The following is a 25,333-nucleotide window of genomic DNA, read 5'->3' on the forward strand; positions in this document are numbered from 1 at the left end:
GCCCGGAGGGGCAGGGGCGCAGCCACCGCTATGAAATACCAACATATTAAATATCAAACCAACACTTTAATGGTGTCCGACACCGGGGTAGGGGGGCCATATATTAACTCTGCAATAGCCTCTGCAGGGTCAAGGAGGGGATGGGGAGGGCACACACACCACAAAGGCTCTGCAGGGCCAGGGGGGCTGCTCCTGACCCTGGGAATGGGAACGGCAGGGCCAGGGGGCTGCTCCTGACCCTGAGAATTGGGAATGGCAGGGCCAGGGCGGCTGCTCCTGACCCTGAGAATTGGAAATGGCAGGATGACAGTGCTGATCCCAACGCTGGGAACAGGGACCAGCAGGGCTGGGAGGCTGTTCCTGGGACCAGGGACAGCATCACGAGACAGTGGCACATGATGTCACAAGTCCTCCGGCCACGACACACACGGAATGTCCCCGGTCCCCAGCCTGGATCCCCACGGGGCGCTGGGAGAGGCCGAGGATGTTCCCGTTCCTGCCGTGGAGCACGTTTGGCCTTTGCAAATAAATGCAAATACATTCCTGGAGCGCAGTCATTTGGCAACAGTAGGAGCAAGCAATATGCTTGGAGAACCGATTTCCACAGGCCAGTGCAAACTCTTCCTTCTTGGGCAACAAAAGGCCATTTGCAACGTTCTGGAAGGGAGAAACACAGAGAGGACACAGGGCAGGATCCCCCTGGAAACAGGATCCCACACACCAGCCCAGTGGTGCCCAACTGATGGTTTAAAACCTCTGTGACACAAAACGCAGTCAGAAAGGAACCAAATCCCAGACCAGGATGTTGGACACACAATTCTCAATCCTCCCTCAGCGCTTCTGATCTTTTTCTAGCCCAGCCAACTGCTTTTACATAGAAATTAGTTTTCAAAGGGTCAGCTTTAGTACCAAAAATGACATTGTATGCTTTAGCATAGAGGGTAGAGAAAGAAAAACAACCAACACATCAACAGCTGTCTCTGGAGCAGAAGCCCAAGGCAAGAGTTTTGTTTCCCATCAAGGTTTCCTTTGTTTTCCATCCCCTTCCTCAGGTCCATGGCACGTCCTGGGAGGCAGCTGGGGAGCAGCTCAGCCCATCCACACATGCCACATCCCTGTGCTGCCTGTGGGGACAGGCAGCAATGACCCTCCCAAGTGGCTGGTTTTCATTTGGCTGCTTTAAGCCTGTTCCCAGAGGTCAGGAAGAGAAATCCTGACAAATGGTCCCACACAGCAGCATTGTTCAGAAGATCTAAGGCAACTGTGAAGGATCTTGGCATCAGGAGCGTGCCTGGAGCCCTGGCTAATCCACAAAAATTACACAAACCAAATGCCAATTCTGGAGCAACATGAGCAGATTTGCCCAAATCCCAAAGTTAACAGGGTCTTACCTGGAAATCATTAATTTTCTTAGTGAGATGATGATGTGTTCTGAGTGACCTGAAATAATGCAGACACAGAAGGGTCAGCTCTGAGCCATCAGATCATTCCCCAGGAACAGCGCAAGGCCATTCCTGCAGATACCCCAAGGAGAGAGCCAGGGATCAAACACCCCAGATTAACCCAAAACCACAACCCCAGACTCTTACCTGCAGGTGACCTTTCAGATGGGCCGGTGTTTTATAATCCCCCTTCAAAACCTGTGGGAAAGAGAGCCTGGAGTGACTCCTCTGGGGCAGTGGCTCCATAAGCATCAGCCAATCCAGTTCATGTGTCCCACATTCCAGGACACCTGAACCACCTCACGGGGCCATACTGGAGCAAAACCAGGAGGTTTTCTGCTTTTTGACTATAAAGACAGGGAGTAGAGAATTGACAAGAGCAAATCCAAATCCCCCCCTTAGTCTGGAAGGGGACAATGTTTTGGTTTAACCACCATACCAGTTCCCCAAATTCATCCAAAAAACACTGAAAGGCCCATATCAGAGCTCCAGAGTAGCCTCGACCCTGCCCAGGGCAGATATTCCCCCAAACCACCCATGTCCCAGGACAGCATTCAGGGAGCACTGAGCAAATGTGAGAGACCAGAGCACTGAGAGCACAGGGCAGCTCCAGGGAAGCTCTTCCCACCTCCCAGCCAGCACTGCTACTTCCCTGCCTGCCCACAGCACCCCAGGGACTGTCCCACCCTGCTCCCATCAGTATGACACAGCACACCTCATTCACAGGCACTGTCCCAGGGAACTGGGGAGCTGCAGAGCCCCATCCCAAACATGGGAACCTCCCTCTGCTTCCTGCTGGCTGGGGTGCAGCTCATGCCTTCCAGTTCTGCTCCAAGGACGTGAGTCAATACTCAGGAAAAAAAAATCTGCTGGTTTTGCCCAAAGGCATTTCAAGCCTCCACTCATGTTCCTGGAGGGAGCATAGGAGCGGTTGTGGAGCCACACACAGACATAGCACAGCTGGAATGCTCTCCCAGGTCCCAGTCAGAGTACAGTCCCAGCCCACAGAATCCACCAGCATACATCAGGAACACCCACACCGGGGTTTTGGAGCAGGGCTGGATCAGGGAGGGACAAGTCAGGATCTGCCATAGCACCACAAACAAACACCACCATTCCCAGCCTCCCCAAGGAAAAGACTGCAGCTCAAATCCTGTGTCCAGATCTGGGCCACTCACTCCCTTCAAGAAAGACATCGAGATGCTGGAGTGTGTCCAGAAGGGAATGAGCTGGAAAGGGTCTGGAGCAGCAGGAGTGGCTGAGGGAGCTGGGGGGGCTCAGCCTGGAGAAACGGAGGCTCAGGAGGGACCTTCTGGCTCTCTGCAACGACCTGACAGGAGCAGGGAGCCAGGGCAGGATCAGGTTCTCCTCCAGGGAACAGGGACAGGACAAGGGGAAATGGCCTCAAGCAGTGCCAGGGGAGGGGCAGGTTGGATATCAAGGGGAATTTCTTCCAGAAAGCATGGACAGGTATTTGAAGGGGCTGCCCAAGGAGGTGGTGGACTCAGGGCTCTGGTCTGGGTGACAAGATGGAGGTCAAGCACAGGTTGGACTCGATGGTCTTGGAGAGCTTTTCCAACCTCAGTGACTCTGGGATTCTATGTCTGTTTTCCTGCTGCTCCTTCCTGATCTGGCTCAGCAACCCCCTCTGCTGCAGAGGGCTCTGTGAGCCCCTGGGCCTGTCCCCCGTGGCAGTGACACTCACCCTGTGTGTGTTGTTGACAACCAGGGGGTCGGGGTGGCCGTAGTTGGGTGGGTTGGCATAGGGGTCATAGCCGAGCCTGGCGAGCATCGGGGCGATGTGGGCCATGTCTTGCAGCACATCCCCCGGGATGTGCCCGATCCATTTCGATAATGCCTCCATGTTCACCGGCTTGATCACCTGGTCTGTTGATCTTTCTATCCTGGGAAAGAAAGGAAAAAAACGAAAGACACTAAAGCTGGATTTCACACACGTGTTGGGCTCACAAAGAACAGCCCCAGCCAGGCTGGCTGCCACCTCAACATCGAATCTCAGGGTGGTTTGGATAGGATGAGACCTTAAAGATCATTTAGTCAAACTCCTGCCATGTTTTTGAACACTTTCAGTGATGTGACTCCACCACTGCCCTGGTCAACCTGTTTCAATGACTGACCACCCTATCTATGAAGAAATTTTCCCAAAGATCCAATCTAAACCTCCCATGGCACAACTTGAGGCTGCTTCCTCTTGTCCTAGAAGGGGGATCCATCCTGCACTGGGGTCAAGGTGTTACCAGGACACCTCTGCTTATTACAGAAAAATAAGGTAAGATGTGTGGGCTGTAGCACAGATACACCACAGGGCCCCTCTGAAAATCAAAAACCTTATCTGTTCAAGGAACCTGGGCAAAATTTGCTCTGAGCAAACAGGGAGGCAGAACCAGCTGCATACCCACAGCATCCCAGAGCACTGGAGCAGCTGCACATCCCCCTGGCTCCTGCTGCCCTCACCACTGGGGCACCCGCAATTGATACAGAGACTTGGATAATTCCCTTACACAGCTGATTAAATTTTGCTAAGCCTGACTTAAGCCTTCCACTTAGAAAAGAAAAAGCATTAAAAGAGGAAAAGAAAGTGGGAGAAGGTAAACACCCCCAGCACACAGAGAGGCCAGGAGGCAGTGCTGGGTGTGCCTCCACAGAGCAGGGGTTGCTTTGATTCTGCAGCACCAGCCCCAGACCTGGCAAGAACTGCTGCTTATTAGCAGCACAACTAATCACACTGAGGAGGCATCTGAGGACGGGTGGAGGAAGAGGCATTAAAGAGCTCACGTTTCAGAGCAAGCAGTTCTTTGCAAATTAAGAGACTGAAATAATTTCTGCAATGTCAAGAGAGATTAAACAGTCACCTGCTCCTGAAATCCTTGCTTGACAAGCTGCTCTGTGGAGTACAACAGATTGAGAGCATTAAAGCCATCTCTTACTCAGAAACACAAACCCTCTTGCAGTACAACTGATATGCTGTCGCTTCTGCATCCAAGAATCAAACAGAAACACCAGCAATGCAGCTTTGTCCCCAGTTTTAGCCTTGCCCTGCTTCACATAAAGAAAATGCTCCTTGGAAAAGCTGACAAAGGAGCTGAGACTCACTTGGAAAGCGACACCCCACCCGGCTTCCCGATGAGCTCCTCGTGGTGCAGCACCGTGTCGCTCCAGGAGATGTCCAGGAACTTCATGATGTTGTGCATGGACTGCTCGGGGTGCAGCACCAGCTGCTCGTAGTAGACAGGCAGGCAGCGGGCACGGCCAACCTCCAGGCACTGGGAGTACATCACCTCGATGGCTTTGTTCCACTTGGTCAGGCAGTCCCGGTAGCTGTTCAGGTCGAAGCCCGCAATCGTCACCTTCCGTGTGATCATGGAGTGCACCGAAGCCCGCCCATCCCGCACCATCAGCAGGAATTTGGAATTGGGGAACAGCCTGGACAGGTACACAGAGGACTTGAGCGTGAAGGGGTCCTTGTTGCACAAGTACCTGGCGGGCTCACCATGCTTGGCGATCACTTCCAGGATGAAGGCCTGCATGGCGGCATCCAGGACCTGGTCCGTCACCCCTGCCTCGTCCAGGCGCATCTTCTCCCGCCCGGACTTGGACCAGGCCTGACGCATGGCCAGCACGCGGGGGATGATGCGGGTCTCCTCCCCGCAGCGCACCTCAGGGTGGGCGTCCAGCATGGCCCTCATCAGCGTGGTGCCGCTGCGCGGGACACCCCCGATGAAGATCAGGGGCATGTCCTTGCTGTAGCGGTACTCGACGTGGTTGGCGTCCATCATGACCAGCTCCTCGTTCTCGGGTCTCATCAGCCTGTGCCTCCTCTCGTTCAGGACCTGCTGGCACTCCAGAACCTGCTGGCCGAGGTGCAGAGTCACCATCAGGGCAGCCACCGAGCCCAGCACCAGCAGCACCCTTCGCATGGTGACCCGCATCCTGCTCTCCTGGGCACAGGCTGGGGACTTCAGCTCTCAGCTAGCGAGTGGCCAACCCCACGGGCATCTGCAAGGGAAATGGCACAGTCTGAGAAGCAGCACCCACACTCCAGCCCAGCATCCAGCCTGGCTCCACCAGGGTGCTGACACCATCCATCCAGGATTTCATCACCTCCTTCACTTATCAGCAACTCCCAGGCTAGGTGCCTTACACCCAGCAGGTAATTAAAGTCCGTGTCAGTGCACACCCAAGGTGGTGATTTCTGCACTGTTTGTGTTTCCAGAAATGTAGGTTTACAGCTGGAGCAAAGCTCCAGGTATGTTTTGGAGAGGAGAGGCCATGTATACCCACTCAATCCTTAAAAAAAAACCTTTACAGAGAGCCTGTCCCATGCCAGATGAAGCCCAAACCCTCCACAAAGTTATTCCTCCCAAACCCGAGTCAGCCCTCCACCACTGCCTCCTTCCTACATTTTCTTTAATTTAACTCTGCAGTCACAAGGGAGGGGGAAGCTGAAGTAAGAGAAAAAGTAATGCCTCTCATGCAAATTTTAAGGGTCTGAGTCAGGAGAAGCTGTTAGAATGAAACACCAAGAAATTCAACCATCTGACACTGAAAAGCTACACAGTGTTCAAGACCCTGTCCTGCCTCCAGAGACTGACCTGACAGAGAAATCCTTGAAACTTCATCTGGCACGAGGCCTCTCTGGGTTTCCCAGGGCTCGGTAGGACATCCAGCAGGAAGGCTGCAGCCTCTTTGAGTGCCCAGCTCTGCTGCGTGCCCAGAGGGACTCCCGGGAAGGCTGGCACCGCTTCCCACGCCCTCCCCCCGTCCGCCCCAGTTGCGAGTGCAGGTTTTGCAATCCTCCCCTGGGCTCACCCCGGGCTTTCAGTTCTTTGTGATTATGTGGCTGGGGCGGGAGCTGAATGGAGTGGAAGGAACGGGCCGTCCATGCGTTCTGTTTTGCTGACAGGCCAAAGAACTGCTCCAGGAAAGCGTTTTCTCCCCTCCACTCTCTGCTTGACGGAGCACATTGCACAGCAGCCCGTGCAGAGCAGGCAGCAAGCAGAACAGAGCCCAGAGCCAGGAATTCTCCCTACCAGGAGCTCGGGGACTTGCTCTGCTCCCTGCTTCCAGCCCCTGACACCCCACTGCTCCCATCCACCCACTTGTCTTTTATCCAATTCTGTCCCGGCAGTGCCCCTGTGCCATCCCAGAGATGTCCTTTCCCAGCCAAGCAGCACAGTAACATCATCACCAAAGATATTTTTGTGGCTCTTTACTCCCTGGTCCATCCTGGCCAGCTGCTCAGTGACACAGGCAGGTTAACTGTCTCAGCTTCATCCTCAGGTACCAGATAAAAGTCAAAAGCGTGTGGATTTCTCCAGATGTAGATCAGAGGGATACTCAACAGCTCTGGCATTTTTGCATCACCAACCAGACTCAGAGCCATTAACAAGACAAGTGTTGCTCCTTCCTGCTATCTTGATCTGTTTCAGTCATGTAAATATATTCAAATGTTCACACAAAAATAATTGCAAATGCCACAAGACCCATTTCAAAGGATGGCATTGGACTAGGCAGGATTTAGGGCCAACCAGAATAATTAGGGTGATGCAGACCAAGACCAGCTAATTAGCAGTAAAGGCTGCAGTGTGAAAGGAGGCTGGAGCACAGAAGTGCTCTGTTCTCCCAAAAAACAGCTGACAGAGAGCAGTTCCCACTGAGATGCTCCAGCACCTCCATCTGAGTTGCAGAGGGAACAAAGGGACTCGCTGAGGTGCTCATGTTGAGTGCTGGGGGCTCTGGCACCGGTGGGACACGGCCTCAAGCTGTGCCAGGGAGGTTCAGGCTGGGCATCAGGAGCAACTTCTTCATGAAAAGGGTTGTCAGGCATTAGAAGCAGCTGCCCAGGGAGGTGGTAGAGTGTCCTTGGAGATGTCCAAGAACAGCTGGACATGACACTCCGTGCTCTGGGCTGGGTGACAACTTGGAGATTGGTCACAGGTTGGACTTGATGATCCTGGAGGTCTTTTGCAACCTAAGTGATTCTGGGATTCTCTGTCCCTGGGGACTGTCCTGCCTATCTGGTGGGCAGGGACACAGCTCCCACCACTCCCACCCAACACCACCAGTGTGGGGAAACTCTCACCCTGTGAAGCAGCAGGAAAGCAAAGTGCCCACAGGAGCACGGCTTCTCCCCACTGCTGTGCTCTGGGACTCTGCACCTGCACAGCAGCCACAGGCCCTAGGAGGGCTGGAATGGACCAAACTTCTCCACCTGGTTTGCTGGATGGGCTGAACAACACCCACTAGTGTGTCTGGCAGCAGGCTGGGAGCAAGGACAAACAGCCCAGCTGGTTCTAAACTCTTTGTGCAATTCTCTGCTAACAATTTCCTAAAATTTATGGGGCTGATTAGTCTGTGAGAGAAGAGGAATGGGTCATTTCCTCCAGAGCAGATGCTGCAGTGGAATCATGGCATAATTAGGTGCACAGCTTTCTGATCAGAGACAACCCTCCCAGAGGTAACAGTTCTTCAGATGCCCAAGCTGGCTCTGAGAGCTTCCCACTCCAGCAGGAATCAGGGAGCTGTCAGGAGCTTTAGCATGAACAAGTCTAACACCAAGTCTGTCAGCTTGTAAAGGCAACACAATATTAATGGGACATCAGTGTTGGTGTGGAGAGATGTGAAACATTCAGCCAGCATCCCAGGGGCACCAACTGCTCTGACACAGACCACCCATGAGTGCTTACCTTGCCCCCATAAGGTCATTTTGCTGCTAGCAGAGCTTCATGCTGGAGCCACGGCCACCATAACACCTGACGAGGAAGAGAAGCCACAATGTTGACTTGTTTATTTACTGCACATACCTGCTCTCCTCCTCCTGTCCACAGCCTCCCTCCTGTCCCTCCCAGGGAAAGGTGGCTCCAGCAAAGCCTCAGCCCCAGGAGCTGCCCATGCTGTCAGGACCTCCCAGCTCCAGCCCAAGGAATAAAGCTCACTACTTGCTGAGGCAGCCTCGGATGCTGTTTTTGAGAACATTTCAAGGACAGACATTAATTGCTATTCCAGCCACCCAAGTCTCCTCCTCTCCTTCCATAGAATGTCATCAGTTCCTTCAGCGCTAACGAGAAACCAGAGGGAAACTCCACCCAGCATGAACTTTGCAAGGCCTTATCCGCAGTACACACACTGCCCTCCTTCCCTGGAAGCTTCCTGCTCGACCCTGGCCTGGCCTCCATGGACTGCAGGATTTCAGCTCTGGATGAGGCTACCAGTCCAAGGAGCAGCAACTGCATCCCTGGATGCTCTTCTGCAGTGCCGTGAATGCTCTGGAACAGGGAACAGCACCAGCTCAGCAGCCCACCTGGAAACACCCCACTCCGGAAACGGCTCCAGGTCCTGCCCATGCACAGACACACAGACAGACACACGGACACACACACTGACTTCCTTCCTGACGCTGCAAAGGGTGTCACTGCCAGCCAGGCTCCAGCACCGAGCGCCGAGCGACCGCAGCCTCACAGGCCGGCACCTGCGGTGGGAACGGGTAAACCACCAGCAGTGCCGGGAACAGCCCCGGCAACAGCCCCATGCGCTGGCACTGCCGGGCCCAGCACGACCTGCAGCGATGAAACAACAGCAGCCTGGTTTGTAAAGTGTCACAAACAACCACAGAACCAGTCTCTATGAGAAGCTCCATATGATCAAAAGTTGCATTTTTCTTTAAACCATTCCAGAAATGATTGTCATTAACTGCAACTTCCCCAAAAGACGTAGGTGTGGCCTGGAAAATTTGAGCTCAATTTGTTGGTGCTTAATAAAAGGATGAGGAACTGCAGGCGCCTTTGTGGCGGAACAGCAGGAGGAACTGCGGTCAGCAACAAATGTCCTAATATATCCAACTCACATCTTTACAAATCAGCAATATTTAATTACTTAATTAATAGCTTACAGTTAATTTACAAAAATAAACACAGCTTGCCTGAGGACAACTGCTTCATCACAACCTGAGCTCAGCCCAGCCCTGTTACTGCCAATGGTGGCTGTGACAGCAGCCCTTTTCCTCCTGGTCCCTCCTGGTGCCAACTTGTAAGGCACGTTTCAAAACACCTGCTGAAGTCCCAGTTATCTCCCATGGCAGGCCAGGCATGCTCCCACCCTGCTTGGAGGAGGCAACAGCCAACAGCTTAGTGGCCAAGCCTCTGGGAGGGAAAGCCGGGAAGAGCCATTGGGGGTTGAGGGCACAGAGCAGGAAGGGATGGGCTGCTGGCACTGCTGGCACACAGGCACGTGGGGTGTCTCTCCATTTCGCTTTCCAAGCAGCCCAAACAAAAGCTGTTTAACAAATTTCAGAGCATTCACCGGGAGCTGGTGAGCAGCCCTGACCTCCAGTGGATGCCAGGGAGGCACAGCGGGGGCGGCTGCGGTCGCCGAGTGCAGCGTCAGCCTCACTGCACAACCCCCAGCTCGTGCACAACCCCCAGCTTATGCACAACCCCCAGCTCCTGCTCACCCACCCCAGCATGGCACAGATCAGGACTGATCCCATAGGACAGCCATCCAGAGAAGCAAGGTCCAACCTGCCCAGCCCAATCGATGCTGCAGCCACTGGCAGTGGAGCAGGGGCTCTGCACCCACCTCTGCTGCAGGTGAGCCATGGCTGCAGCCTCAGAGCCACTACAAAATTAGGATGCAGCACTTAAAACAAAAAACTCAGAACAACAAAAGAAGCTGCTTTCACCACCATGTGGCGAAAGCAGCACCACTGACAGCAGGACAGGTTTGGTGACTAAAATCGAAGCTGCTCAGCAGGCCAAGAACCCAGAACATCCACTGGAACCAGAGGCCAACCCCAGTAAAAACACCAGAGGTTTAGAGCACTTCAGGGTTCTGTGTCCCTTGGAAAATCTCCAGATAGCACAGTAACAGCCTTGTGGTTTGCATTTGCACCGCCAACAAAAACTGTAAAATAAACAAAAATCAAAAATAAAACTGTAAGAAACAGTCAAAAGACTGTGAGGATGAGTGTTCAAGCACCCACACCACATGGAGAGTGCTCCAGCTGCGTCTTAGCACGCAACCAGCTCAGGGGGTAAGGGGAAATTTATTCTCACTGTTGGGTACCTAAAAAAATAAACCAGCAGAATATGAGGCCCTGAGGAATTAGGCAATGTGTTCCAGTTTCAAATACTGGCTTTCTCATTCAGAAAAGCCTCAGAGGTGGGAGCCCTGAGCCATGCCATGCATTTCAGCTGGGCACCCTGGCATTCCATCCTGGAGAGCATGGCCAGAGATACAGGCACAACACGCCAGTTGGCTCCAACAGGCTCTAAATCACATCAACAAAGATCCTAGAGACATTTCACAGCGCAAATGGATGGCTGTTCTATTGCCTCAAGGCTGCTATGATTAGCAAAACATTTCATTATCCTGCTCAATGCTACAGTGTTCCTCAAACAATAAAAATCCCACCAATTTACAGCATCTTCCCTCTGCCCATTCCTCGTTCCAAGCACAGGGATGGCATTTTATCATCTGGCGATGGAAACCACAGCACCCGCCCTGCCAACCTCATATGGCAACGGCCCTCGGCCCAAAGTGGCCCATTAATTACGAAATGTGAAAGGTGCTGGACAGAGAGACACTCCCACACTGGCTCTCCTTGTGCCCTGACCAGGGACCCCACTGTCCTGCTCCCCCTCAGAGCTGAATGAGGGGGCTCTTGGGAAACACAGAGCTGTCTTCCCATTCCTCTTGCCCAGAGATGTTGTGGATGCCCCGTCCCTGGAAGTGTACAAGGCCAGGCTGGATTGAGCTCTGAGCAACCTGGTTTAGTGGAAGGTCTCCCTGCCCATGGCAGGTGGGTGGAACTAGAAGATCTTTAAGGTCTCTTCCAACCCAAACCATTCCATGATTCTGGGATGATGCCATGAGTCCTCCCCATGCTAGGTCCCTCCAATTCCCATCCATGACCCAGGGTATGTCCCTGGGATCCCCACAGGAGAGGGGCACAGGGCAATGACAGCTGGAGGTTGCAGCCCCCGTGTTCACTCACCACACCCAGTGCACACACAACTCCTTCCTCCCAAAACTGCATGAAGATTCCCTGAGGGAATGTGGGTGGTCAGAGCCTGCCATAGAATAGGGAGAAAGAGAAGTCAGAAGAACTACTAGAAAAAACCACTAAGTATCTTCAAAAAATATTTCCCAATCCCCAGGCCACATCTTAAGTCTCAACAAGCTCCATTCTTGGGTCCACAAGGATCAGGATTTGCAAATAAAAAGTTGTTTCTGCAAGAGAAACCCCAAAACCTCAAATTTGCTTAAGAAACAAAATCAAAGTGTTTTATTTCCCCATGCAACACCAGCAGCCCCAGGACTGGAGGCGCTGCCTGAGGAGAATGCAGGGAGGATGGAGAGGGCACTGCTCACCAAGGGCGGAGAGGTGAGAGCGGACACTGCTGCACTTCATCTCCCCCAGCCCCTCTGCTTCTCCTTGTCCTGTTTCCTGCAGTGCCCCCAGGAACCCTGAGCATGGACCATCCCCAGGATTTCCACTGTGGCCCAGATAATGGATGCCACAAGGGCAAGCATTTGGTGTTTCCACAAAGCCAGAAACTTCGAGAAGCACCAGCACCCCAAGCCTGTTTGCCTGCACAGTCCCAGCAAGGACAGGAAGTGACCCCCACCAAGCCCCAGCACTGGAGAAGCCCTTGTGAAACCGTGGAAAAGAAAACCAGAACTGAGTCCTTCCGAGACCACACAGCTGCTGACTGTCAGCCAACCAGCCTGCTCAGCACATACCAGTGCTTTACTGCCTGCAGGAGCCCAGCTGTGAGCCCTGGTTCCCTACTGCCACTTTGATCTGCAAATGCTGGGCTGCCAAGCCCTGTGCTCGGTGCGCTTCCTCTGCCCAGGGCCCTTCCTCCGCATGCTGCCCTTACTGTGCTCCATGTTCTTCCCTGCTCCATGTCCTTCCCTTGGATGGCACCCAGCCCCGCTGGCCTGCAGCCAGCTGTGAGCACAGCTGCCTGGGGGGGCAGCTGCTCTCCCACTCCCCTTGCAGCTCAGCCACTCACACCGCAAGATCCCTCCCAGCACTCAGAAGGAACAGGAGCACTGGAAAAGCCTCAGCTGCTTCCCCCTGCCCCACCAGAGCAGCTAAAGTGGCTTCAGAGCCAACATGCCCCTGGCCATTTGTCCATGAAGAAGCACCTGCAGCCACCTGTGGAGTCCTCGATCTCAGTCTGAGGTCACTGGTCTGGGAATGTGCCATGTGAACCAGCCCTTGCTTCACTTCCGAGCGCTGTGGGTTGAGCAACCTCTGCTGCTGTTCTTGTTTGCTCTCCCTGCAAGGGGACAAGGGGCTCCTCAGCAGGGCCAGCCCCAGCACACCCTCCTGCCCACACCATGAGGCCAGCACAGGACGGGCTGGGGACAAAAAGGGGGAAAAAGCATTCCTTTGCCTTGACACAGGATTTCTTCGAGAGAATTCCTGCGGAACTAGAGGCAGACAGGGGTTTAGAACTGCACTAAAGGCTTGAGAAATATGGTGAACCAAAGCAGGCAGCTGACACCACAGCAAGATTTTCCTGTGTTCAGCACGCTTGCTGCCTGCAGAATCCAAAGGGAAACACGCCTGGCTGAGGCACAAGGCTGAGGCTCCTCAAGGCATCACAAATTCATCAGAAGGCACATCTGTATGGTGCCAAATTGAACCACCTGCTGGGGTTTGTTTTCTCTCTCCAAAAATCTTCTTGACAGTCCCTGCATTTTAACAGTGCTCCTGCCATCCCACACATCCCCAAAAGGCTCAGCGTATCCGTAATGCAAACTGCCTTTGGAAAAATCTCCTTAAAATAGCAACAGAAATTACTAATACAGTTTGTAAAACCTACAGGCAGAGGACAGTGGTGGCCTGAGCCTGCCTGTCCTGGTGAGTCCACCAGTGTCCTGCAGAGACCCCACCCAGCTCCCACCCCACAGTCTGGCACATCTCACCAGTGTGGAGGGAACAACTCTGCTCACATCCCCCAGCAGTGATGCCCCCCAATGCCAGCTGCTGCAGGCGATGCGGGGAAGGATCAGCACAGTGCCCATCTCAGCCGCTGCCCCCCAAATTCTGGGCTGCCTCCCTGTGTGAGCCCCCTGCAGACCCTCAGCTCCCTGTGGGCACCACAGCATGGCTGCTCCTGCCATGCCACCATGCTGAGCACCATCTGCCACCAGGCACACGATGGCAAAGTCTGCTTGCAGGAACCTGCGTTGGCACTTGACAGCTCCCCACGAGCATGCTGCAGCACTCCCAGAAAAGCATTTGCAAATTTGGAAACCTGTTAGCACCAATCATTCCAAGCTCTCTGCTTACCCTTGCTCTGTGCCCAGGCAGGAGGGGGAGCAGCACTGCTGTGCCAAGGAAAGACCTGCCACCCCACAGTGCACTCAAGCAGCTGGCGGGGTGGCTCTGACTGGCAGACGGAGGCAAGTTTAAGGGGTTTCAAGCTGTGAGATGTTTTTTGGATGAAGCCCAAGCATGTAAACAAACAGATCAAGGGACAGAGCAAAGGCCTGTGTGATGCAAACCACCCCCTGTCCGTGGAGGACATCAGCCCAGCTCACGCTGCCTGCCCTGGGGACACCCTGCCAACAGCACTGGGACAGCAACTCTAGACACAAGTCCCAAGGAACTTGAGCTTGTTCTGGACACAGCATGGATGTCACATCCAAGCCATGCAGGGCGAGTGACAGATGGGCACAGCCAGGAGAGTGTCAGTGCTTTGGGTGGGCTGCAAGGAGCCAACATAGCTACCTGGGTGCCCACCCACAATCCCACAATGAGGGACCCGCACCCCATGGCTGCCCCAGCCTCAGCACTGCCAACCTCTAGTGCCAACAGCAGGGGCTGACACTGACCAAGCCCTGAAGGTGCAGGTTCCCCCAGCACTCACCTGCCCAGGTCACCGCAGCATGGGCCACCACGCTCACCATGGCAGGGGAGGGCAGTCCCAGCCCCGGTTCAGCTTCAGGCACCTGGATGGATGGACGGACAGCCCTGGGCCATGGGTGCCCTTCTGCAGGGTCAGGCTCGGGTTATGGGCACATGGCCTGGGGCCGGGCTGCCAGAGGGGTGCCAGGGGAGCCGAGTGAGGGGTGTGGTTCAGACAGCAGGAATAAGGGGAGGAAGGACCATCCTGTGCTGAGCACCCTGTGCTACCTGCCATGCATCCTGCACTGTGTACTGAGTACCCTGCAGCACCCTCAGCACATCCTGCACCGCACAGAATGCACCCTGCACCCAGCACCACCCTGTAAACCCAGCATGGCACATCCTGCTTCCAGCACCCAGCAGGGAACAACCCACACCGGGCACTGCTGTGTGCACCCAGCACCGAGCACCCCTCCTGAACACAGCACCGAACACCCTGTACCACTCTGAGCGCCCTGCAGTGCTCTGAGCATCGAGCACGGCTCTGTGTACCCGGCACGGGGCACCCAGCACCGCTCCGAGCACCCAGCACCGAGCACTCTGCACGGGGCACCCAGCACCGCTCCGAACACCCAGCACCGAGCACCGGGCACGGGGCACCATCCTGAGCGCCCAGCACCGAGCATCCCGCACGGGGCACCCAGCACCATCCTGAGCGCCCAGCACCGAGCATCCTGCACTCTGAGCATCCAGTACCGAGCGCCGAGCGCCGAGCCCCGTTCTGTGCACCCAGCACCGCGCACCCCCTGCACTGCGCACCGAGCATCCCCCGCCGCTCCCCTCCCCGCCCGCTCCGCCACCCACCGAGCGCGGAGCCCTGCCCGCGGTGCCCGCAGAGCCCGCCGGTACCACCCGCCGCTGTCACCCGCGGGCCGGGGCGCCCAGCGCGGGGTCGGGGCCGGGCCAGGCCGATCCCAACCCGGTGCCAGGCCAGGCCAATCCCATCCCGGGCCCCCCCCCCGCCACTCACCGGGGCCGCCGCCGGCCCGGAGCGCCGCGAGACGCGGCGACGTCACGCGCACGAGGGGCCGGGATCCCCGCGCGCCGCACCGCGCATGCGCCGCGGCACCGGGAGTGTGTGTGTCTGTGTGTCTGTTTGTCTGTCAGTGTGTGTCTGTGTGTGTGTTGTGTCTGTCTGTCTGTCTGTGTGTGTCTGTGTGTGTGTTGTGTCTGTCCGTCTGTCAGTGTGTGTCTGTGTGTGTTGTGTCTGTCTGTCTGTCAGTGTGTGTCTTTGTGTGTGTTCTGTCTGTCCTTGCTGTGTGCGCGAGCCCGTGGAGCGCGAGCCCGCACCGGGACCGGCCCCGGGAGCGCCCCGGGAGTTCGCGCTGCCCTTGGCGGCTCCGTCACCGCCGGTCCCGGTGCTGCTGCTGCTGCTCCTGCAGCGCTGCCGTCACTGCTATCGCTGTAATTAATCAGTGCTGTCGCTAATTAGCGGCGTGGGAGCGCAGGAAAACGCCACCCGAGGTGCCCGGACGGGATAGGATGAGGGAATGAGGCCGAGGAAGTGCCCGGTGCGGAGGGACCGCGTCCGAGGGAAATAAAAACTCCATGAAAGTGAATTATCTTTGATTGTCTGCAATTACGGCTGTTAATTAGTGCCTAGGCGCATCCCCACGGCAGGGTCCCAGGACCCCGCGGGCACGGGGGGAGCCCCCCACGGTCCCGGTCAGGCTGCGGAGCCTCCTGCCAGCCCGGGAATGTCCCGTGTCCCAGCCTCGGCCTGGGGAGTCGCTTCCCAGGGAAAACGCCCCTCCAGCGTGTCCCGCCCGGCCCCAGCGCGAGGCAGAACGTCCCGCGGCCGCGCTCATGCACTACCGACCCCCGAACAGCTCTAGTCTTCTGGGTTTTTTAATTTGCCTCACAAGGTAGAGTACATCCAGGGAATGTGCAATGTACAAGGAAAGTGCTGGGCAGGGGAGGCGGGGGTGCCCCACGGGGCCCGGGACTCGCAGCTAGCAGGCGGCACACTCAGTCGGAGGGCGCGTCGGGGGTGACAAAGGTGCCCTTCTGGTCCCACTGCATGTCCCGGATGCGGCGGATGGACTGGATCTGGGGCTGGAAGGCAGACCACTCGTTCCAGTGTCGGAAGTCTCCGGTCTCAAAGAGGTACTGGTAGCCTCTGTAGCCAGGGTACTGGTACCCGACCCAGCTGCAGGGAGAGCAAACACAGGGCACCTCAGCAGGCTCGGCTCTTACAGGCAACAGCACCACAGGCAGCGGCACTCAGGGAACTGGCAGAGACCCCTGCCTCCCCACACTGGGCACAGACCCCTGGCTGATGGGCCATGCCAGTGAAAACAGCCAGGAGGTGCTTTTTGGCTGCCTGAGAGCCTCATGCAGGTGCTCAGAGCCACAGCAGTGGGTCAGGGCGCCGGGGAGGACAGGGAGCCTGGCATAAGGCAGCTGCCTTTGCAGCCTGGCTTACGTTCCACTGGGCACCTGCACGCTGCCCACACGGTCGCAGAAACCATAAGCCCAGAGGCTGGGCACATCATCCTCCTGGATTTCCATCTTGTTGCCCTTGAAGTCAGCAGACTCATAGAGGGAGATTTTGTGGTCCTCAGCCTCCTGAGGAAGACAGAGGGAAGGTGCTGGCTCACGTGGCTGAAGCCCTGGAGCTGCAGCAGCAGCAGCAAGGCATCGAGCAGCACAGTCTGGCCCTGGGCAGACCCCAGCAGGTGCTTCCTGCTCTCACGCACTCACCATTTTGATGGGACGCATGGACATGAAGCAGTCGCTCCGGTAGCTGCTGGACCAGGTGTCCCAGCGAGGGTACTCGCCCTTCTCCAAGATGAACATCTCCCCACGCATGTTGGCCTGCTCGTAGGCCACCCAGCTGGCGAGAGGGTGCACAAACAGTGCTTCAGATGCCACCCCACGGCTCCCCTCCTGCTCTGCCAGCCTGTGGGGCACTGGAGGGGGCTCACAGCACCCAACAAGGCTGCTGGTACCAGGAGTGGCCCCACCACCCTGCTCCCACCTTTCTCCCAGCCCAGGCACTGTGGTCTGTGCAGAGCCAGTGTGGATGGGAAGCAGAGCCGCTGGAGGCTCACTGGTGCCTGCAGCTGCACACCTTCCTCAGCTGGGGAGCAGCGGAACCCCCAGGCAGCTGGCGAGCCCCACACGCTGCACACCACAGAGTCATGTCAGGACTCTGTTTTCCCTCCTGCACCCCCAGACCCAGGCTGCCTGGGTTGTCTAATCCTGGCATGCTTGCACGCCTCACTGCACCAGCACCAGCCAGCACTGGCATCTGGCCCACTGCTGGGACAGGGGCTTGCTCAGCTGCAATATCACCTCTTTAGCAGTGCCACGAGGTGCTGCAGTCCTGTGAATGTCATGGGCTGGGGCTTCAGGAGCCCCCGGCACCACAACAGCCCTGCACTTCCTGCTTCCCATTTCCCTGCAAAACAGAGGTCTTCTTCCAAGTGCCAACAGATATTTTCCTGCTGGCCGAAGACATTCAGGTGCCCCAGGTAGCATGTCCTCACACTGACTTCTTAGGTTCAGCTTGGCTGATACTGCTTTTGCTTTCCCTAAGCACATTTTTAGACACAGTGGAAACCAGCCATGATCAGGAAGCCTCTGAGGACCCCAATGACACCTGAGTTCTGTGTTCCTGCAGTTTAACCCTTTCTATATCTAGGGCAGCTCCTGAGGTGTCACACCTGAGCTTCTTCCAGCCTTCTCCATACCCCTTTCATTTCAAAAAAATATGGATATTCTGGGTTCCTAATAAAAAAGTCATTGGTGCTACATGGTGCCATTCAAGGTGACCACAGGTCACCATCCTGGTCCCTCGGGGCTGGTGCCAGGGCAAGCTGTTTCCTGTGCATCCTGTTCACAGCCCTGCCAGCCCTGCTGCCTTCCCAGCACACTATTTCCAGCCAGGCACAGTGCACAGGGATACTCTTTCACCACGGAGATCATCTGTCTGTTTAGTGATCTGCTTGGGGATCGTTTATGTCCTTGCCTGTGTCAGCTGTTGCCACGGCTCTCAGACCTGTCCAACCCCGTTGTTGCTGCCTGGGTGCTGGGAGGCATGTGAGGTTTCCTGCCCATCACTCTCCATCCCTACCCACTCTAGCCTTGTCTCCGTGGTGGCCTAGACCACCAGCCCAGTCCAAGGCTCCTGCCTCATTTCTCCTGGGCTTCCCTAAAATCCGCAGGTCCCTCGCATTCCATGGACAGCTCCAGGTGAACACTGGTGCCCTTTGCTTTGCAGGTGGCCCTGGCATCCTTCCCACCCACCCTGGCTTTCCCCCTCAAAGGAGATCTGAGACCCTCACCCTGCTCCTGTGCTGGCCCTACTCCTCTCTGCTTAGGCTGCATGGAAATGCCCCTGCATGTCACATTGTGCCCAGGACTTCCCCCAGGACTGTGTCTCCACCCCACTGGGGCATCCCCAGGGACACAGCCCCCTCTGTGGCTGGGATCACTTACGGTCCAGAGGTGACAATGACACTGCGCACCCGGTCGAAGCCGCGGTCGCCCAGGTTCAGGCACTCAGAGGTGAACTCCATCTGCCTACCCTGGAAGTTCTCCTGGTCGAAGACGACGATCTGGGGGTACAGGGAAAGGGTCAGATGGGGACAGCCATGGCCAGAGAGGGCAGGGTGGTGCTGTGTGTCCCTGCACGACCCTGCACGCGCAAGCCCCATGTGTCCCCTTTGGCTCTCTGAGCCTTCCTGCAACTTTTCAACTCCTCTGCCCAAGCAGGCCAAGCTGGGCTCTGTGTATGGGCAGCTCTGTCTCAGCACAGGCTGAGCATGGGAAGGATCCTCCTGACAGTTGTCCCTGCTCCAAGATGGCCTCATCCAGCTCCCATTTTTGATGCTGCAAAGCCACACCTCCCTGAGCCAGTGCCCAGGTTTGCGGGGGAGGAGCTGCTTCTCCCAGAGCTGCATCCATGCCATGGCCTTTGCTGCCTGGCATGTGTACGATGACACCGGAGTCCTCGCATCCCTCACCCCTCATCCCCAGCCCTGCTGCAGCACCTGGGTGGCATGCTGCCCCAGAATCACTGCAGTGTTTCATTGCTGCCTTTGTCACCCAGTGTCCCCTCCATCCTGCCGAGCACTGCAGGACCCCTGCATGCAGAGGGTGACCAGAGGGAGCAGCCGGCAGCAGCCAGTCCTGATGCCACAACACAGAAGAGAGAATTTCCAAAGCCTATGGTCCCCAATGGTCCTCAGTGAGCTGTCCCAACCAAAGGATCCCCAGAGTGTTCCTCCTGCAATAGCTGCCCAAATCTTAAACCTGTGCCAGAGGGACAGAGCAGGGAGAGATGGTGGCATTTACACTTCCCTCCTGCTCCAGGAGGGGGGGTCCCTCCCAGTGGGATGATCTTCTTCTGCCCCAGAGATGCTGCCACAGTCCTGCAGCCCTGGAGCACGTCCTGCGCGTGGGGAGCCGCAGGGCTTACCCTGAAGGGTTCTGGAGAGGGCTCCTCACCCTTGCTGTTCGCAACAGGAGCAGGGTCAAGGGATGGAGTTGGCGCAGGAGCTGCCTTCTCCTTCTCCTCCACAGCCTGGCCGGGAGCAGCGAGTTTTGTGGTCTCAGACATCGTGGTGGTGGGCTCAAGTCTGTGACAGGGAAGCAGCAGCAGCAGGTTAGAGGGAGGCATGGATGTGGGCACCCACCACCCACCCCAGGGATGGTCATATCAAGATGGAGGCTCTCAATGGTGTGGGTGGCCAGGGCCAGGAGAGGAGCTGTTGGAAAGCTCTCCGGCAGGCACAGGCAGGGAGTCTGCCTTCACTAGGAGGATGATGGGAGGTCCTGGTGTCCATACTCTCCTTTTGTGGTCAGGAGAGCCCTGACCTGTGGGGGTGCCCAGGGCAGCCTCCAACTCTGGTGTCCAGGCACTTCCTGCTCTCCCTGGCCAGGATGGGGCCTGGCACTGAGCTGGGCACTGGGGCTATCCCACACGAGGTGTGTCCGGGAACCCGAGGGGCAGGGGGTAAGCAGCATGTGAGGGGTGGGAAGGGGACAGCCCTGGTCTGCTGAGGCCCTGCAGGTGAGTGTCACCAGTAGATCGCCAGGGAGAGGAGGGCAGCGGGATGCTGAGCACCGAGGAGCTCCCAGACATGATGACCACAGCAGTGGCCACGTCTTGGACCCTGCATTTCCCTCTCCCCACCTTGGGTCCGGCTGCAGCCCCGTGCCCGGGGACTTTGTCCTCTTACCTGGGCAGCTGCTGCTTCTTGTTGGAGTGAGCGGGCTTGTGTTTCGGGGCGCCGCGAGGCCCCCACTTTATAGCCTGGCAAGGGCAGACCCCCGGGCGGGCACACAAAGGAACTGCCAGCTCATCAGTGTCTGCGTGGCCGCCCAGTCATCACATCCTGCAAAGCGCTGGGCGAGCTGGAAGCCTCTCCCCGGCCCCGTGCCCAGCCGCTGAACCCAGCACTTTCCTTTGTGCCCGCGGCACAACAGAAGACCTGACCGTGCCACTTTGCAGCGTGCAGCGGCACCCGCTGCCCTGTGTGCGGCCATCCCGGCAGGGCATATATAGCCCTGGCACAGCCAGGCCAGTGCCGACACCAGCACCGGCACCAGCACACCACCCTCCCCTGCCCACCGCACCAGGCACTGGGCCCACATGGGCACCCCACTCCAGTGCCATGGCTGCTGCAGTCCCACGGGACACAGCCTGCAGCCACACTGTGCCCATTTCTCCCCTACAAACACTGAACCTCTTGCTTTGGACATCACTCTGTGCCTATAAGCACCTGCAGTGCTGCCCTGAAGATGCCAGAAAGCAAGACCTGACTGTTCTGAAACACTTCAGGAGTTTTTTTCTCAAATGATGTGTAATTGAAGCTGACAGTTTCTGAACTGAGTGCCTGAAAATGGTGTTTGTTCTCCATTGGGAATGTCCCTGCTCGCTGGCAGGACTGTTCTCTTGCTTTTTAGCCCATTTGCCCTGTGCTGTGCTCACTCTGTAACCCCACTGTATCTGCCACCATCACACTCACTGTGCCAAACCCCATGCAAGTTTTGGGGCATCAGCTCTGTCTGACTGGCACAGGAGGAGGCTCACAGGGTGGCTGGATGGGGACATGCTGGCACTGGTTCCTGCAGCAGCTCCAGCCTGCGATACCACTTCTCCTGCACCCCACGGCACTTTGGGGGGACCTTCCCCTGAGTCCCTCTGAGCCTCTGATCAGATCCTCTCCCTGTTTGCCTGCTGTGACCCTGCTCACCCTGTAAATACCCACACACTCCTCTGCAACACCCCCAGCTTCCCGCAACATCCAGCACCAGCGCTCCTGGGCAGTACCTCACCCGAGGGTGTGTGGTCAGAGGGCTCAGAGCCCCGTGTTTTGCCCTCATCTTTTGTTCCCCTCATGTGTCACCCAGCAGCAGTGGGATCCAGCTGTACCCTCTGGGCTATTGCCCAAAATCCCTAACAAAAAGAAAGTATTGATCCCTTCTTTTCCAGAGTTTTTTCAGCGGCTGTGCTGTGCCCATGACATGGTGGGTGCAGGGGCTACTGCCCTGCCACCCTGGGCACTGCCCCAGTCAGGTTCTCGCCTTGACACTGGGCAGTGGTTTACAATTCATGATTTCAATTCACATCAGGGTTTTTACCTAGATTTCTAATTTAACCTGTCCTCTCTTCCTCCCGGAGCCAGGGCAGATGTTCCACCTGTGCTGCCTCCCTTATGCCTCCTGAGCATTATTCAGCAGGTCTCACCCACGTCCAGCTCCTGACTCTGCTTACCCCCTCAACTCCCAGCACCTTTGAACTTGGGCACTGGAAAACCATCTCAAAGAGACTAAGCTCTGCTCCTGACACTGCTCCATGTTACTCTGAGCACTCAGCAGCTCTGTGGTTTTCCTGAGCTGGTGCTGTGGCAGGGCTGACAGCAGGGGTCTGTCCTTGGTGGTTCTTGAGTCTTCCAGACAAAAAATCTCTGCCCTTCCTGTGGACCATCCCTGCTGCTGGCTTCACGTGCTTTGGAAAGCCCCTCTCTGGCACAGGGGTGTCTGTGGGATCTGCAGCTCCAACACAGCAAAGAGCTGCGCAAGCAGCAGAAGGCCAGAGCTGGCACAGTATGGCTGCAGAGGGCATGAGCATGGGCACAGGGGTTCGTTCTGCTCACTCCGAGCTGCAGGTAGGGTGGATGCCTCTGCCCAGCCTTGAAGCCCTGGCATGCTCCTGGCACCAACCCAGGATGATTTGTGAGGTATGTGAGGGTCACTGTGAGCAAAGCTGAAAGGTAATTAGGTCCCCAAAATGCAGGTGCAATAGGCTCTTTCCAGTGCACAGAGGCAGGAGGCTGCTGCAGCACTCCCCAAATCATGAACTGCACCTCCACTCCCTCACATGCCTTTGAAAACCTAATCGCCACCTTCCCATGCCCCTGCTCCCACCTTGTTACTGCACCTGTTGCTGCTATGTGCCCAACCAGAAACAAACAGCTCTGGATGTCATGGAGTGCTGCTCTGCCCTCACAGGGAGAGCACATGCAGATGTGTCCTTCCTCCCACTTCTCAGAAATGGGTGAGGAAACCTGTCCATGCCCCCAGCACAGACATTGCTGCCCACGGGCAAGAGGAGCATTGCCAGGGCTGGGACACGGCCCCAGCCAAGCCCCACACTGGGGAGGGCACACAGCAGAAATGCTGGCAGACCTCAGGGGCAATGCCCTGGCTCCACAGCTGCGGGAGCAGGGGTCAGAGCCTGTGCACGGTGGGCCTGCTCCATGTCCCAGCTCATCAGCGTCTCTGACACTCGCCTTTGTTTTGCCCAGTCCCTCCTCCCCGCCATGTGCTGAGTTAGGGGTTTCAGTAACGCTCCCCTAGGCTCTGTCTCTATCTGGAGGCTATAAAAACCCAACCCGAGGCTGCAGGACATGTCACCTCCCTGGGCACCAGTGCCTCATCCCAGGTAAGTGCCAGAGCCTGGGGCAGCTGCCCCATCCCCATGGCTGGGGCCTGGGAGCAAGGAGTTGCAGGAACATGTGGAGGAGCATCCAAGATATGGGGTTAGACCTCAGCTTGGCACAGGGAGCAGTGGCAGGAGACTGGGGATTGGGATGTTGAGAGACTGGGGAGTCAGGGGTCATCACTGGCCATGGCAGTGGCAGGGTGCTGATACTCAGCGTGGGCACACAGCCACCTCCACAGCGTTCCCAGCTCAGCATTATGCTGCCTGCACCAGCTGCCTGCACGGGTGCTTTGGCTCAGGACTCTGCTAGTGGGAGGAGGAGTCTCCCTGGCCTCAGGCAGACAAGTGCTAGGATGGGTGCCAGGTGCTGACTGCTCTGCACAGCCCAGGCAGCAGCTCTGGGTTGGCAGGGAGAGCCCCAGCCCATGCTCTTCTCCTGCTCCAGTGTGGAGCAACCCCCTTGTTGCCCCCAACACTGCTGGTGAAGGGATGTGTATGGGCTCCTGAGGCCATTTTCATTTGGGCAGAGGGGCAGCTTTAACAGTCCTGTTTCCTTATGTCCTGCCAGAACCACCATGACCCACCGCTGCAAGAGATCCTCTGGTCTCTGGAAGGTACGGGAGTGTGGGCAGGTCCAGCACCATGCCCTGTGAACACCTGGGAATGGGGCTGCAGCTTCTGCTCAGGGCCTCTCCACCCCCAGAGCCGCCTAACCCCCTCTATCCCCTCCAGATCGTGGTGTGGGATGAGCCTTTCTTCCAGGGCAAGAAGCACGAGTTCACCACTGACTGCTACAGCACGTCAGAGCATGGCTTCAGCACCGTCCGCTCCTGCAGGGTCGAGAGTGGGGCGTGAGTGGGGGGCTCGGGGCACTGCCACCCCGCAGTGCTGCGGGACCCACGAATGGAGCCGGCTGGGGGATGGAGGTCTCCAGTGCCTTTGGCCACCTGAGCCATGGGGCCGCCTCCTTTGGACACTCGCTGGGTGCAACGGGCACATCCCTGTGTGTGAGTAGGGTGGTGGGCACCATGGGGGTCTCACTGCCCTCCCGTCCCTGCAGGTGGGCAGGCTTCGAGCACTGCGGCTTCCAGGGGCAGCAGTTCGTGCTGGAACGCGGTGATTACCCGTGTTGGGAGGCGTGGAGCGGCAGCAACGCCTACCACGTGGAGAGGATGTGCTCCTTCCGCCCCATTGCCTGCGCCGTAAGTGAACCCCTTGGCTACCCCCGCGGGGCTGGCCCCCCTGGACCCACCACTGGCCACGGGCCGGTGAGCCGGGCAGGGCAGCCGTGCCAACACCGTGCCCCACTTGGCTGCAGGACCATGGCCGCAGCCGGCTGATGCTCTTCGAGCAGGAGAACTTCCAGGGCAAGCGGGCAGAGATGAGCGATGACTGTCCCTCGCTGCCGGCCCTGGGCTGGGGCAGCAGCACCGTGGGCTCCTTCCTCGTCCGCTCCGGCGCGTGAGTGCCTGGCGGTTTGCGCCCTGCCAGGACCCGCACGGCGGCACCCGGCGGGACCGAGGATGCTGTAGCAGCTGCCACACCCTTCATTCTGCCCAGCGCCCGCAAGGCGGGGGCTCCACGGTGCTGCCAACCCTGAGCCACCGCCCTTCTCTGCTCTGTCGCAGGTGGGTCTGCTCGCAGTACCCGGGGTATCGAGGCTTCCAGTATCTCCTGGAGAGTGACAGCCCTTCGGGCGAATACAAGCACGTGCGGGAGTGGGGCTCCCACGCGCAGACGGGCCAGGTCCAGTCCATCCGCAGGGTCCAGCAGTGACTGCACTGCTGGAGCCCCAACACCACCAGCCACACACTGTGGGCACCATCTGTCCTGTGGGGCAGCGGGGGCAAAGCTCAATAAAGGCTCAGTTGTCCATGGTGGCGCTGGCAGTTGGGGAGGGGGACCATGAGGGTGTGTGGCAAGGAGTCATGTCATCTCTGGGGGCAGAATGGGGACTCTGCAGGGGCAGGGATAGGTTGAGGGAGGAAACATTTCTGCCCCTACAATCAGCAGAGAAATCCACATATACGTGTCACAGACAAGCCTTGTGCCAGT

At 57.2% G+C, this 25,333-nt stretch overlaps 3 protein-coding genes across 15 annotated transcripts; 1 reads left to right on the forward strand and 2 right to left on the reverse strand.

The window, feature by feature from the left end:
* Window positions 1-46: 46 nt before the first annotated feature.
* TPST2 (tyrosylprotein sulfotransferase 2) lies at window positions 47-15,410 on the reverse strand. Of its 13 annotated transcripts, XM_071572228.1 has the most exons (10): window positions 15,353-15,400; window positions 14,345-14,512; window positions 11,452-11,527; window positions 8,844-9,016; window positions 8,147-8,212; window positions 4,554-5,456; window positions 3,148-3,346; window positions 1,590-1,640; window positions 1,392-1,440; window positions 47-657 (listed from the first exon to the last, which is right to left on the reverse strand). In XM_071572228.1, exons 6-9 carry the CDS (start codon window positions 5,387-5,389, stop codon window positions 1,411-1,413), a joined length of 1,116 nt encoding a protein of 371 aa, XP_071428329.1. In that variant the 5' UTR covers window positions 5,390-5,456; window positions 8,147-8,212; window positions 8,844-9,016; window positions 11,452-11,527; window positions 14,345-14,512; window positions 15,353-15,400; the 3' UTR covers window positions 47-657; window positions 1,392-1,410. The 13 variants fall into 13 exon arrangements, with proteins under 13 accessions (XP_071428329.1, XP_071428324.1, XP_071428325.1 ...); XM_071572223.1 differs by lacking the exon at window positions 8,844-9,016; XM_071572224.1 differs by lacking the exon at window positions 8,844-9,016 and having other exon boundaries at window positions 14,345-14,426; window positions 15,353-15,387.
* Window positions 15,411-16,350: 940 nt separating this feature from the next.
* On the reverse strand, window positions 16,351-19,957 carry CRYBB1 (crystallin beta B1). Its single transcript, XM_071572068.1, has 5 exons — window positions 19,808-19,957; window positions 18,826-18,944; window positions 17,086-17,218; window positions 16,808-16,950; window positions 16,351-16,531 (listed from the first exon to the last, which is right to left on the reverse strand). Exons 1-5 carry the CDS (start codon window positions 19,946-19,948, stop codon window positions 16,351-16,353), a joined length of 717 nt encoding a protein of 238 aa, XP_071428169.1. The 5' UTR covers window positions 19,949-19,957.
* A 3,896-nt stretch (window positions 19,958-23,853) lies between these two features.
* On the forward strand, window positions 23,854-25,054 carry CRYBA4 (crystallin beta A4). Its single transcript, XM_071572158.1, has 5 exons — window positions 23,854-23,892; window positions 24,011-24,129; window positions 24,339-24,480; window positions 24,597-24,739; window positions 24,907-25,054. The coding sequence occupies exons 1-5, from the start codon at window positions 23,854-23,856 to the stop codon at window positions 25,052-25,054; spliced, it is 591 nt and encodes a 196-aa protein (XP_071428259.1).
* The last annotated feature ends 279 nt before the right edge of the window (window positions 25,055-25,333 follow it).

Source organism: Pithys albifrons, chromosome 17 (genome assembly GCF_047495875.1).
Source record: "Pithys albifrons albifrons isolate INPA30051 chromosome 17, PitAlb_v1, whole genome shotgun sequence".
NCBI classification, from domain to species: domain Eukaryota; kingdom Metazoa; phylum Chordata; class Aves; order Passeriformes; family Thamnophilidae; genus Pithys; species Pithys albifrons.